At 34.1% G+C, this 16,153-nt stretch overlaps 1 protein-coding gene across 2 annotated transcripts in view; it reads left to right on the forward strand.

The window, feature by feature from the left end:
- Positions 1–16,153, forward strand: part of ISPD (Nucleotide-diphospho-sugar transferases superfamily protein) — a 224,407-nt gene that overhangs the window by 57,497 nt on the left and 150,757 nt on the right. For both annotated transcript variants that reach the window (XM_089820899.1, XM_089820900.1), the window contains exons 6-7: positions 9,061–9,143; positions 11,793–11,870. In XM_089820899.1, coding sequence (XP_089677025.1) covers positions 9,061–9,143; positions 11,793–11,870 — 161 coding nt within the window. The remainder of the gene's footprint in view (positions 1–9,060; positions 9,144–11,792; positions 11,871–16,153) is intronic.

The raw sequence follows: 16,153 nt of genomic DNA on the forward strand, positions 1-16,153 counted from the left end.
AAATAAGGGGATGTCCAAAAAACACCCCTTGGTATACTATGGTAATGGAGGAATGGTGGGGGACATTTTTTAGAGTTCCAATGTCTCGAGGATTTCCCCATCCTATAAATGGCTAGACTTTGAAGGAGGATGCATCCCCATGGATCACTTTTTAAAGTAGCTTTTCAAGCCCAAACGTTGTCAATTTCCCATTGGGTTGTTAAATCTCTCTGCTGTGGTCATGCATTGTTTAGCTGTCATCTCTATTAATGTCTTTTCTGAGCAATCCAAATATACTTTCTAGTCACAGTGTATAGGATGAGGTGAAGATTTAAGGTTAGACATGAAAGGAATCAAAATATGCTAGTGCTTTGGAGTGTGACACAAGTTAGTAGAGAGAAAAATAGTTTTTAGTTGAAAATGGCCTATACATTTAGGCCCAAAACTTGTTCAGACAAGAAAGGGTTTACTTCATGTTCTACGCTTTCCATTAGGGCCCGTTTGGTTGCTGGAATATAAATTAAGCATTGGCATTTGGAATGCTGGCTTTGGGATTCTGGAACTTGGAATCCAGATTATGATTAGGGAATTGAATTTGGGACTGTTTGGTTGACCAAGAATTCATTGTGAGAATACAGATTTCCTCCGTTTGGTTGCACATTGTGGAATTGGAATACTAGCCAAAATAACATGCAAAATATTATCATCCAGCTGTAGCATTATCATCATGCAAAAAAATTCAATACTTATTTGGTTTGTTGAAGTTCAAACATTTTTAACAAGTATAAAAAGATTAAGTCATGTTGAAAGTAAACATTATCATAACGGATGAGGACGAGATTGTACTAATGGATACTAAAACTTTTTTGGCTCTTGCTCTATAAAAAAAATGCCATTGATTATAATTCATATAATTACTGATATGAAGTATGTATATTATTCAAGTCTCATTGAATGAATCCCAATCACAAGAATTGATGAAATAAGAGTCAGAAACATGCTATTAAAAAATATATATGTGTAGAGATCCAATAAAAAATTTGATCATCACAACATTCAAACTCACAGGTGCAAAGTCTAAATGTTTATATTAAAATTTTACGAAATCTTACCGGGAAACACTTTTACGCCAGAAAAATATCAACAGAGTAGATTGTTTTTGTCCTGCATACGATTCGTTTAACTGAGAAACAATGTATGTGAAAAAGTTATTTCACCAAACTTTTTTGCAGTAACTACTGAGGTGGATTAGGCGGGAAAACACTGATAAATTACTCAACAGTGGCAAATATATGAGCAAATAATAGCGGAAAATTTTCCCCCCATTTAAAAAAATTAAATTTCAAAAATTAGTGCAAAAAAAAGTGCCCTCAAATGGGCATCCGGAAGTCAAACCCAATTAAATTTTACTTTAGTTGAAATCCTCATTTTCAAAAAATGGGAATTAAAATGGGAATTCCAAATAACAAGTATTTTGAAGGAATTTGGAATCCTTGTTTTGGGGGTCAAATGGGGATACCGGATTCCACTTTTTCCCAATTCCAATTCCGATTGTGCGGACCCAAACAATGGATTAGAATTTTTTTAGAATTCCGAATGCCAATTCCATTCTAATTCCAGCTACCAAACGGGCCCTTAGGGTTTTGTAGACAAGAAGTTTTTAAAGAAATGAATGTACGTTTCAATATAAAGTGTATGAAATACAGTGACTCAGCCAAGTTTTCAAAACAAAAAAAGTGTACAAGAAAGGTAGAGTAGCATGCCATAACAGATATTGAGATTTTTATTAATAACACATAGATAACAAAAGAGCGCACCATAATGCAGTCAGGAAAAAATTTAAAAATCATAAAATGTGGCAAATGTTGCTTAGGAGCACTGCAATATGAAAGATAGTCCATGTCTTGTAAGGTGTCTGCCCAAGTTGTAGTGCCATTTTATTTAATTGCAATACTGAGAAATATAATTTCGTCCCACATGAAGTTTCAATAGAACATTTTTCACATAGCAAATAAACATATGCAAGATCGCATTACAAATTGAGGCTTTATTGCATTATTATCCAATGGATAATAGCAACATTTACATACATTTTCCTTGCATCAAATTCACACAATGATTTACAATGAACAATTCTCAAATTTCAGTCAATGAATACAACATAGGTATATCAATCTTGCTGTCGAAGATTGTTTCAGACTTGCAATCACCCCACAGCCCTCATGGCACCATATGATTCCAATCTTTCGTGTACATCACTTCTTCTAGACACTTACAGACCTGTACGACATCTTCCCTTTACATTTTCTGATGGTAGGACATTATGGAAGACTATTGCAATGCCCAGATTACATATATGCTTGGTTTGACAGTATTTCCAAGATGTAAAACACCAATATTGACTGATATGACAACCTCCAGTTCTTATCTCAGCAGTACGGTACCCAAGGGATTAACTCAGTAGTACGGCAGCCTTGGGTTTGACTCAAACAACAATATGTGTATGCAATGTATGATGAACAACCATTACTTCCATAATAGTTCAATGGCAACTATGTACTTCCAGCCAAATACCAATTCAAACCCTTGCTTTTCGTTGCAATATTGAAAATATAAATGAATGTAATTGCAAACTTCCAATACCAAGGTAGTTATTACTATTAGTTGTGCACCTTGTGCTTGCAACACTTCTTCAACATCTTCCTCCATTGAAACTTTATTTGATACCCTATCCGTGTAAATGTAAACAGGATCTTTGATAGGAAATAAATATACTTTTAGTCTGAAATATAATAGTCTGAACTGAATTCAGACTCTTATATATTATTTATAATAATACTCACAGTATTCTTTATATGGATCTGAAGTATACAATATGACTCGTTCTTGATAATTTCTAGCACTTTACTTCAAGACCAGATCACAGATGTGAGGGAGCATTACCAATGTAATTGATGTCCCTATCTTACCATCTGTCATCAATAAATATTAGATTTAATGGGCTTCATGACCATGACTTCTATGTGGCCACGTAGAGTCATGGCTCTATGGTGCCATGAATTGCATTAGTTAAGGAGGCTGGTAGCATAACACAGCCCGGTTAATATTAACACAGCCCAATCAGAATTAACTCAGCCCGATTAGTATTAACACAGCCCGATTCATAAAAGGACAGGTATATACATAATTAACATGAGAATATGAAATATAGATTGCATAATAGTAATAATGTTAATGTGAATATATATATGTGTGCGTGCGTGTGTGTGTGATGATCACAAATTCATATACTTATGATAATGTATATTTCGCTTCTACTAAAGCTACACTTTAACACTCCCTCTTAGCAAGGGAGAAGAGAAATATAAAACATATCTCAAGAACCTTAAAATGATATCAATATTAATCATATCCATACAAGTAACAGATTATCTAACTTTTAACACTCTGAAATAGTGACTTGTCAATTAACTATAATCTCAATGTTATGAACACTATCATGCCATGTATTATGATCTGTGGCACTCTGGATCAACAATTAGATTGATCATAATACATTCGGTATCAATGACATTTGGCGTATCTGGAACAATAAAATAACCTATCATGATAACAGGCCTATCATTTGTAAGATCATCACCTTACAATGATTACCTTTTGAATATATATGTCTATGAAAGATTGTCAACTTTCATTACATACCTGATGCAACTATTCCATTACAAGCATAAACACACATATACAAATTGAAACTCAAGTTTAATATTCAAAGATTACAATTTGATCATACCAAGTTTTCCTCTAAAATATTCCAATTTAACCTTGGCAAGAGGTTTGGTAAGAGCATCTGTTGTTTGCTCATTTGTACTTATGTACTCTAGTTTGATAATATCTCAATCTACCATATCCCTAATATAATGATAATGTATCTCAATATGCTTAGATCGATTGTGGAAAATTGGATTTCCCGAAACCTTGATACAACTTTGATTATCACAGTGAATGATAGTTGGCTTCAAGGGTTTCTTGAACAACCCAACTAGCAACTTCCACAACCATACTGCTTCTCTGGCTCCCATGGACGAGGCTATATATTTTGCTTCAATGAAGCTTAAGGCAACTGAAGATTGTTTTCTGCTGAACCTAGAAATCATTGCAGACCCAAGACTGAAACAACATCCTGTGGTACTCTTACGTTCAGTAGAGTTGCCTGCCTAATCAGAATCCAAATATCCATGAAGATTGATCTCAACTTGTTCATATTTGAGTCCCATACCAACTGAACCTTTTAGATATCGTAAGATGTGCTTAGCTTCCATAAGATGTATCTTCTTTGGTTCATACATGAATTGGCTTAATGTATTAGTTACATGATAGACACCAGGATGAGTGTTCACCAAGTACATTAGTGAACCGATGATCTGCTTGTAGTAAGTAGGATCAGTAGGTTTAGTTTATGTAAGTTAGTTTCCATAGGAGTTGTTACCGGTTTACAATCGATCATTCCAAACTTAGTCAAAATATCAAGAGTGTATTTTCCTTGCTTTAAGAAAATGTAGTTCTCCTTTTGCCAGACTTCTAGACCTAGGAAGTAATGAAGTCCTAGGTCTTTCATGTCAAACTCTGCTATTAGTTCCTGTTTGCATTTAACTATAAGGTGTTCTTCACTCGTTATTAGTAAATCATCAACATATAATGCAAGAATAATCATATCATCTTTATCTATTTTGAAGTATATGTTAGGATCTGCTTCATTCTTGGAATACCCCAATTTTGTGAGATAGCTGTCTATCCTTTTGTACCATGCCCTGGGTGCTTGTTTGAGGCCATATAGTGTTTTCTTTAATTTATATACATGAGAATTTTTGTCATGAGTGATGAATCTTTCTGGTTGCTCAATAGATACACTTTTATTCAATTTCATCATTTAAGAATGTTGTTTTGACATCCATTTGATGTATCTTCCACCCTTTGGATGATGCAATTTCTATGATAGCCCTAACAGATGTGTACTGGGTGACTGGAGCAAATGTTTCTTCATAATCAATTCCTTCCTTCTGCTAGAATCTGCGGGCTACAAATCTGGCTTTGTATTTTTCAATGCTGCCATCAGGTGCATGCTTGATTTTGTATAACCATTTAGAAGAGACAATTGATTATTTTCTTCGGTTTGGGTACAACATTCCATACATCATTTTTTAGTATTGATTGATATTCTTCAATCATTGCATCTTTCCAAGATTTGCTTGATAAAGCTTCTTTGACATTTGTAGGCTCTGTTTTGATGAGTTTAGTGAGTAGTGCTACATAGCATGATTGATTTCTTGTTCTCTTGTTCTCTTTGACTACTTCATCAGGTTCGATATGATTTTCTTCAATCATTTTTCTAGCCCAAAGTGGTCTCTTTTTATTGTTATGATTTTCAGTATTCTCTGAATTTGGAATAAGAGGTGTTATAGGTTTAGTATCATTCTCCCTCTCATTCTCTATTGAAAGATTCTCATCTAGTTCAGTAGTAGGATCTAAGTATGATTCATCAATGTTCTTGGAAAGACTAAAGGCAATGTCTTCTTCAAATTTTACATCTCTATTGATTTCAATGGTTCTTTGTCCAGGGACATAGATCTTGTAACCTTTGGTTGATTCATTGTATCCGATGAATATACCCTGCTTCCTGATGGTTCTATTTGTTTCTATTTTCTTTAGGACTATGAATGTAAACAGGACACCCAAATAGTCTTAGGTGGCTTAGGTCTGGTTTGATGCCTGTAAATACTTCTTCAGGAGTTGTATTTTCCAATATTGAGTGAGGACATCTATTTTGAATATAAATTGCAGTATTAGAAGCTTCAGCCCAAAAAGAGGTATGAAGATTTTGGTCATGTATTATAGCTTTAGCTGATTCAGTAATGGATCGATTTTTCCATTTTGCAACTCCATTCTGTTGAGGATTATATGGTACAGAAAAATGCCTCTTAATCCCAACAGAAACGCAAAAAGTCTTTTGAGATATATTCACCTCCATTATCTGATCTCAGGGTTTTGATTTTATGTTCCAAATGGTTTTCAATTAGGGCTTTGAACTCTTTGAATTTGAATAATACTTCGAGTGATTCCTTTTGTTTAAAGAAGTAGATCCAAGTTCTCCTAGAATACTCATCTATAAAGATCACATAGTAGAGACATCCATTTAGGGAAGGTACAGACATAGGACCACAAAGATTAGTATGAATAAGTTTAAGTACAAAATTTGATTTGTGTTCACTTTTGGGAAAGGATCCTTTTGTGTTTTTACCTAGGGCACATCTTTTGCAAAAATGCTTAGATGATCAGGTTTTAGACTAGGTAATCCTATTACAATTTTTCCTATAGTAGATAAGGCATGAAAATGAAGGTGACCTAGTCTTTTATGCCACGTTTCATTTGAGTTTGATGCTTCATGATGTAGGGCTAAATTTTGATGGTTACAAAGTTTATATAAACTTTCATCTCTAAATCCAATGAATATAGCTTTCTTGATGTTGGAATTCTTTGGCTAAGATAGTACTTTATCTTCTTGAAAGGTGATTTGTTACCCTTGATCAGCAAGACCAGAGATAGAGACCAAATTTCTTTTTATGCCAGGTAAAAACAAAACATTCTTAAGTTGAAGAGTAATACTTGAAATTTAGTTGAATTGAACATGATCCAATACCTTTTACCGGATGAGTAGAGTTGTCTCCAATGGTTACTTCTTTAGAGGAGTATTCTTCAAAGCTTTCAAATTTATCTCTAAAGCCTGTGATATGACAAGATGCTCCATTGTCTATAATCAAAGTGTTTTTGTTTGAGTTTAATTCACTTGAGAGTGCTAGATAGAATGCAAAGTTTTCATCTTTTTCATCTTTTTCATCTTTGATTTCTGCTAGGGATGCTTGAATTTTCTTTCGTTCAAGGCAGAAGTTATGAGTGTGACTGAATTTGTCACATTTGAAGCAATATACTTTTGACCAATCCTGTTTCTTGTATGATTTGTTGAATTCTTTTCTATTTTGTTTGAATTCATATTTCTTTTCTTTATTGTTGGTATTGGCATGAGGAGCTTGAATGTCTCCCTCTTGATTTAAACTGATATCTTTGGAAACTAACATTGATTCTTCTTGAGTACATTCGTTCTTAAGTAGTTCAAACTTAGGAAGATCAGGTTGAGAACTTAGTACATGAAATAATGTTTCCCAAGATAGAGGTAGTACCTTTAGAGCTGTAATGATAAGTTCTTTATCATCTACTTGACTTTCAGAAGTCGCAAGTTGAACTTTCAACTCTGAGATTCATAAGAAATAAGATGTTTATTGATTCTCCATTGTTCATTTTGATGTATAGGAGATCTTGTTTTAATGTTAGCAATCTACTAGTGTTATTAATTTCAAAAGTATTCTTAATTGTTGAAAAATATCTCAAAGGCTGTCTTAAGACTTGATATAGAAGAAAGAATGTGATCCTTTACAGAATCTATGATGATCTTCATGGCTTTATTGTTGTGTCTTTTCCATGTTGTCTTGTCTAGATCATTTTTTGGTATCGGTTTATTTGACTCTATATTCTTCTAATTCCATCTCTCGTAAAATAATCATTACTTAAATCTTCCATGAGGCAAAGTTTGAAGCCCCTTCAAGTCTATCCTCTAATCTTATGTGATTCACCATTTTGAGTTTAAGATATTTAGAGTTTGATATTTAACAATTCTGATATTGAATTTCTCTATCAGGTTGGCTCTAATACCATGTAAATGTAAACAAGATCTCTGATAGGAAATAAATATACTTTTAGTCTGAAATATAATAGTCTGAACTGAATTCAAACCCTTATACATTATTTATAATAATGCTCACAGTATTCTTTATATGGATCTGAAGTATACAATATGACTCGTTCTTGATAATTTCTAGCATTTTACTTTAAGACCAGATCGCAGATGTGAGGGAGCGTTACCAATGTGATTGATGTCCCTATCTTACCATCGGTCATCAATAAATATTAGAGTGAAAGGGCTTCATGACCCCGTAGGGACGTGACTCCTACGTGGCCACGTAGAGTCATGGTTCTACGGTGCCATGAATTGCATTAGTTAAGGAGGCTGATAGCATAACACAGCCCGGTTAATATTAACACAGCCCGATCAGAATTAACTCAGCCCGATTAGTATTAACACAGCCCAATACATAAAAGGACAAGTATATACATATTTTAACACGAGTATATGAAATACAGATTGCATAATAGTAATAATGTTAATATGAATATATGTATGTATGTATATATGTATGTACGTACGTACGTACGTACGTATGTATGTATGGTGATCACAAATTCATATACTTATGATAATGTATATTTCGCTTCTACTGAAGCTACACTTTAACAATCGAGGGCTGAATTTTCAAACATCATGTCATTATCAATGTACGCATGTTGAAGCAAACAATTACCATAGGGAGAAAAGATTGCCATCCACCATTCCATAGTGGTAGACCTTAGGAACAGTAGTTATCTTCAATTTTATTAATGCAATTGGCTTCAAAGAATATTTTAAGAGGAAGAAGTGATTAATCTTCGTTGATCAACCATATTTCTTTTTCAAGCACATCCAAATTGTGTTTCACCAATTTTTTGTCTTGTGCGAGTTTACTAAATGATCCCTTAATAACGGATAAGATCTTTTCTCATATTTCTCTATTTTCAGATTAGCCAATGTCCCCTTGGTCAGTTGAAGTGATTAAATCCTGGCTTTGACCCAGGGGTGCTTGGGACACTTGATGGGTTATGGATTAAAATAATAAAGGGATAAAGAACAGGGAAGCTTTTTCTTATAAATCCAATCACAGATTGTAATTGAAATGTTTCTCTTAGAATTGAAGCCTAGCTTCTATTTCTCTAAGGTGAAGTTTGAAGCATTTCACATTCTGCTTGTATATTTCAAAATATTTTTACTTTCACAGTTTGTGACTCTAAAATATTCTGACATGCATATATGTCTTGAGCATGTAGCATTTAACATGTTATGATTTTGACTAGGTTGGTTCAAATATGATAATAATGCAGATGCTCGGGAAAGTGGGACAATAGATCTTAAGTTTGCATCTCCAGGGAAGGAAAGACAAGATTCAGTATATAATGGGCTTCAGGTATATTTGTTGTTTCTTATTAAACCACGGACATATGAAGGAGACTGGGTTTTCTCTTTTGTTTGAACTACCTTTTACAAGGCAGGATTATGATTATGATTATGAAAGAATCTACTCCATCACAAATGCACAGTCGAAGGGAGTTGTACTTACAATGTGAAGTTCAAGGAATGAACCTGCTACATAGGCAGGAAAAGTGTCAAGAGCACCTACAAGCTGTCATTTCTAGTCTAATAGTAAATAGAATGTAATATTGAATTTTTTTTTTCCCTTTTCCCTTTTATTCGTTTATTAATTTATGTCCTTGTGGCTGACTATAATACAAGGTTAGGGAGGAAGTATGAACCATTTTATGACCACTGAGTACTTCTGAATTTCATTGACTACAAACATTTATTGTGCCATGTAATTTTTTTTGAGATTCAATACACAGAAGTTGATGATTGGACACAACTAAAAATGAAATCTTTTATTGCAAAGTGATATTGGGGAAACTCTAGAATAGCATTTTAACAGAAACTTGGGGGAAGATTTGGCTCAATGTTAAACTTGAGTTTCAGAGACTAGCTACAATCAAATAGATAACCAGACGAAGTGAATCAAATAATCGAGTCTTTCAATTACATTTAACAAGGAAGTAAACATCTTGGGATTTACCTTTGCAGTATTCATGTCTAATTGCGGCATACTCTAAACACAAACGTGAGCCACTTTCAAGTTACGAGTCAAGCCATGCCTGTACAATTTCAAATGAAAGTATAAGGTTTATCACCTCAATTGTTAATAGATATAAGAAAACTGAGTGAGTACAAAATACCTTTCGAATAACACATAATAATTAAAATTCTATCAAGCCCTACATTGTTCTCAATTATATTTTGTAGTAAATTATAAAGTTTACGTTGGAGTAAAACAAAATGTTTCCATGTCAATCGAACTATTCAAAAAATTGTCCCCAAGATATACTGTGCCTTTCACTGGGATTGAAGTAGTCAATAAAAATATCACATAAATGTAGTGACTACCTTATGGGAAAGTGCACCTAGCATTCATGCTAGCTTTCTACGAATAGTTATATTAATCTGGCAATATTTTCTATCTATTTAGGTTTAGAGGAAGGAGAAGAGAGGCGGACAGTTCTTGTACAAATGGTAGAAAAATGAACAAGAGAATTGATAAGAAATAAACTAATTATGTTAATGCTCACAAGTTACGAAGTAGGTCAATTGGATTCAAGTATACATATGGCAAGAATATAAAATTTCTAGGGTGTTGAGCATAGTTTGTACATCTTTTTAGCACATTTCGTGTGTGCAAGATCCTTGTCTTTTGGATACACTGTGATAGCTGTAGCCTATGATTGGAGTACACATAAATGAATATTGGGTGCATGTTGTTTTCAAAATTGCTGAACCCATCTTAACTTTGTATAGATAGTTATATAGGCCTATTCACCTCATCGATGTTTCTTACCATCTTGTTATCATTGCCTCCACTTCTCTGCTATCCTTGTTTGTCCTATTTGCTTATTTTGATAAAAGAGATATTTAAAGATTTGCATCATTAAAGAAGCTGATTGCAAGGTCCTCAAGTTAAACTCATCAAATATCGTAAGGATTCCCTTGCCTTACCTTTTGCCACACTCTTTAATGAGGTTGTACTTTCATTGTCCCAACACATCATTCACCCAATTTAGAAGTCTAGTTTTCTGTTTATCCCTCGCAAATATAGGTATTTTAGGATTGGTTGTTAGTTTTATTAAACTCTATATCACATTGTTGGACATGCAGTGACTAGGGAAGTTAGAAACACATAATATAAAAATGCACAGGAGGTAGGCTCCAAGAAGAACTGCTAGAATATTAAGAACATCTTTACACTTTGAAGCCTTGAGCTATTATTGATGAGGGTTTGGCACATCTTCTAAAGACTTTGTTGTATTGCTATCTTTGAAAAGGTCTTTGATTCAGTTTTGAGACACTTAGTTTTTCAAAACTTTAGAGATATCAACATTGCAAACTCTTTGATTATTGTTGTTTTGAGGCTGTATGAGCCAATTACTGGGCAGTTTTGTACTTATCATGGTCTCTCTGACAATTGTTGTCAAGCATTGGTGTCCTCTCTAAGTGATCCTATTCTGCATTTACACTGATGAGTTAATTTCTTTGACATAGACATTTTGATGATGGTTGTATTTTTCATGAGGTGTTTATAGCTATACTATTGTATGGCTTTGATGTTCTTTTTGGAAATATATTACATCAATAGTATATCATTAGAATATGAATATCTATATCTATATCTATATCTATATTAAGCATTTAAATATTATCATTAATAAAATAGTTAGATTTTTGTTTTTGGGATATGATAGTTATTTTAATATGTGAGAAAAAAATAGCTTTATAAGCCAATGGAATGAATGCAAAGTTTAGTTTGTTCAAATATTTGATGCGTTTTTTCTAAGTTGTTAGTTAGGAATAAACACCCAAAGGGTAAATTTTTCTCCTTCAACCAAAATAAAAGGAAGCATATGCATTCAGAGAATAATAGAATCTTTACCATCAGACTATCTTATCTATTTAATTTGTCTGATCATTAAAATTGTCGTAGGGAGGCATTGATGAACATCATGGTTGCTAATTGCAGGAAATTGATCCATTGGTTGATCTTGTATGCGTGCATGATTCAGCACGCCCTCTTGTTTCACCTGAAGATGTGGAAAAGGTTCATTTACTCTTAGTTATTTTTTCCTTTATGGGATTTAACATGATTGTTTACTTTATAAGAATTTACTTTGGCTCTTTAATTTTCCTTTTTAAAAAGGCATTGTTTCTGTATTTAAGTATCTTTCTCTTGCAATTTGATATCTATCACCACTTTCGTTTGATCCATTGTTGGCCCAATTTTGTTGGTTGAACTACATATCCTTCTCTGGTTGGATATTCTGAAAGTTTATATGAGTGTATAAGAAGACACACTGAAGACCAATTGTGGAAGAGAAAGCATGGAAACAAGAAAATGGAGTAAACTTCAATTACAGAATTTCTCAAGTGGAAAGCAAGAATTGGGAAGCATGGAAGGCTGATAGGAAATGTTATAAATTTTTTCACTCAAAATTTTAGCAAAGAAAAACTTGTGCACCTAATAGAAATGCTAGAATTTCGGTCAAAATGGCCTTAGCACTTTTAGATTTGTTCTTAGTATCTTGTGTGACACAAAACATCTTTTAACACCTACAACATCTTCATATGATACACATTTTAAGATTACAAGAATGATCTATATATTCTATAGTAAGCCATTAATCTATGCAAAAACGTAAGACGAACAAATGTAACAAAGTCAGTTTTTGGACACAAGATGATAAAGCTGCATGGCATATGCAGTGCAATTTTTACCAGGACATATATTGCAAGATTAAGCAAACACTCTCTTAGTGTTTTACTCATAAAATGCATGGTAATCCACATGTAATTCATGGTAATCCTCTGTGCATTCCAATGAATCTTTATAATGCTACATGAAGGTATTTAAGGAAAGGAGCACCCAAATCACCCAGAATTCTTCATTCCTTAAAGAGTGTATGCCACCTGAATAGTCTATGCAAGACACGGACAATGAAAAATATAAGGAACATCAATCAAGTAGTTCACATGCTGCTTGTAATGGTCCCTGATACATTTAGAGGAGAAACATTTTTCTACAGAAGTTCTTAACAATATTTTAACCCTAAAAAGTGACCACCTTGGCTTGAGTGTCATGTTTTAAGGAAATCCTGTGGAAAATAAGCCAGTGAATCTTCGCCTTACTACTGGGGGGGGGGGCTCTTCCCATGATGTTTTTAGTTAGCAATTCTTGATGAGTATTTTGTTGATTATTTGATCTGTTATAAGATCCAATCATGTTTTTGTTTGTCAATACATGTGCTCAGTATTCTGATATACTTACATTTAAAGTATGAGGAAATTTAAAATAGTTGTATGATATTTATTATGCATTCATCGTAGACAGAAGAGAACCACTGTGAGCAGGTATAATTGAATAGGAATTATGATTTTATATCTATCTATTTATTCAGGTAAGGTGTTTATTAATAAAGTTTTCTTGAAGCCTTGAAAGCTACATGTTCTTCTATAAAACTTGTTAAGGAATGATTAACTAAAAATTTAACTGGCTATGTTCCAATTTGACCTGAGCTAGGATACCAAATGGATGTGATTGTTCTATGAGTTGTGATATATGGCAAGATTAATGCAATTTTGCATAATGAATGTGGTACTTACTACCATGACCTAACTTCTATTCTTTAGTATAGTGGCTATAGCTTATGAACTTTGTTAGTGATAGTCCTTGCATATTTAATAGGTTGTCCAATGTATGAATTTTATGTCTCAAATTTTTGTAACGTTGAACCATGTCTGCAATGATAGTTTGAATCTCAATGTGAATCTATGGTTGTCTTTGATATGACAATCTCGGACGTGAACATTCCCAACTAGCTGTTTGAAATGGACAGGGAATTATATGCTACGATAATAGGGAGATCATTGGTAGTATGCTGTCTCTGATATTCTCTGAAGTGTTAATGCAATCTGCTATTCTTTTGGAGCCATCTCAGATATAGATAGATAATTATGCTCTGTTATTCTTTGTCTCGTCTGCTGTTATGCTACTTGCGCTTGGGTATGAATAGGTTCCGTCAGCAACCAATAATGCTCAATGAGAGCAGAAGTCCACAGGGGAACAAATATAACATTCTTTCTTCAATTGACATCTTCCTTAACCCATTGGCCCTGATCATATATAACATTTGAATAGGCACGATGAACCATTGCCGCCCTTTTTTTGAATTGCTGCATTGATTAATGATAACACAATGTTTGATTGGTTGTTATGAATTACATATATAATGATAATAATAACAATATGATCAAGAGTGAATCATACATTATGAATAAAATAGTCAAGTTCTGATAAGAGAATGAATAACCATGTTGTCGGGTAGTTATGAGTTGTTTGTACTTGTTAGTTAGTCGAAGGAGTAGGTAGTTGGGGATGGCTGTGACACTTGGCACTCACACTCTTCTGACCCCTTATATATGTTATGTACTACATTTGATAGAGATCATTATGATTGTTGGCACTGTCATGTTGTTGCTGTTGTCATACATTTTAAAGCATTTGATGGAATTAATGAAGAAGTAATTGTGAATTCTCTGATACACTGTGTTCTTTTATGTTGCCTATTATTCCCTTATGCATTAAACTAGATACCTTATGGGGCAAACATTTGGTGTCATTGCCAATAAGAACTTGTGAGTGACCAAGTGTTGCATGGTGAAGGTAGCATAATTGGCCAACCAGTGGATGAAGGTACGAGTAGTGAAAACGACAAATTGTTCGAAGGTGAAAGGGCATTGATGGTGGACTTTGCATCCTTTTTGTAAGCATCTATTGAAATTTGAAACCCACATAGAAGGGAAGTCGCATGAGAGAAAGTTTCAGAGAGTGTAGTGTGGACTTCAATTGGTGGGAGCCCTGCCGTAGATCGGTTGATGTGCTGTTTGCCCATACTGCTAGCACAAACCTTACTTGCATTGCAAAAATCATGAGAAAAGACCAACAGATAGAAACACTGCCAGCAAATCTTGTAGCTATATGAAGAAAACAAATGTAGGGAGAAGGAATGTAATGAAACCAGAAGGAGGCAACATCCTAAAACCTTGGGACTGAAACAATTAATGCCTTTGGCTTTTGAACAAAGACAAGAACTGTACATGGAGGGATCAAATATACAAGTACAAGGCCATCTAAAGGTCCTTAAGATTGGAAGAACAAGTAGAGCGAAGTTGAAGGTGAGGTGACTTGCTGAGGGATGACCCAAAGGGTAAGGAGGGTTGCCTGAAGGGCAAAAGGGAGTGCTGAGGTAAGAAAACTAGTTGAAGACACGGGGTATGAGAATGGTGTTGAAGGAGGCAACCATATGGAAGGCAATGAAGTAAGCGGTGAAAAAAAAGTAATTGAAGACAAAAGAAATCAATTAAGGCATCTCACCCATAAATTGTGTAGGGAGGCATGATAAGCCCGAAGGGAAGTGGAGGAGAGCAAGAATAGGGATGTAGGGGATAATTGTGCAACCGAGATTGTCAGGAGGACATGGGGGCATGATAGTCAAAACAACCTATTTGGTTCTAGTTTACATAGTTTGGGAGTACAAAGTACAAATTACCAGGAAAACCACAATATTGTTGAATAATCAAAAGTTGCCTAGTTTCATTGGGAACATTAAGAATGATTTCGTACGACATTGTCGTACATGCAATACAATATGATTGTTGTTACATCCTAATTTCCGACCCAATTTAAAATGTTCATATAGCCATTGAGGTTCACATGAAGTGATTGACAGTTAAATTTGTTATAATCTTGCTAGATGGTAAGATAGTTAGTCATTATGATTTCATATGAAGATAACATGTTAGTTGATTATTTATCATGAATTCATGGAATTGAAAAAGAGGTTAGCCGTTATGATTATTTATGATTAATAACTTTTTATGGTAATATGATTTAACTGCAAGGAATTTCTTTGTAGGGAGCACGTCAAAGGGGTGGAATCATTGTTCGAAAGGAATTGGGCATGGAAGGGCATCACCATCACTGAGCAAATAGGTACAAGCCCTGAACCACCAGGGTTAAGGATAATGACTAGGCGGGCAAGAGTGTACATTGGATGACCATGAGCTAACTTGTTAAATCACATATCATTTAATAGTAAAAGAGATTACTAAGCATGAATTAGAAATTGAATGAGTTTGTACCTTTGTAATTGTGTTGTTGGTTGGAGCCTTCTAATGTATAATCATGTCTTTATCGACATCATGATACCTACATATCTATACATGTACATACATGTATATGCGTGATCCATATCTAGTGCTAGTAGCTTATCCGATAGTATCAGTAGCAAGAGCAGAGGTCACTATAGCACGGTAAGCAATAGCCCA

This window comes from Cupressus sempervirens, chromosome 3, assembly GCF_028749045.1.
Source record: "Cupressus sempervirens isolate cs-2001-9-10 chromosome 3, ASM2874904v1, whole genome shotgun sequence".
Classification (NCBI taxonomy): domain Eukaryota; kingdom Viridiplantae; phylum Streptophyta; class Pinopsida; order Cupressales; family Cupressaceae; genus Cupressus; species Cupressus sempervirens.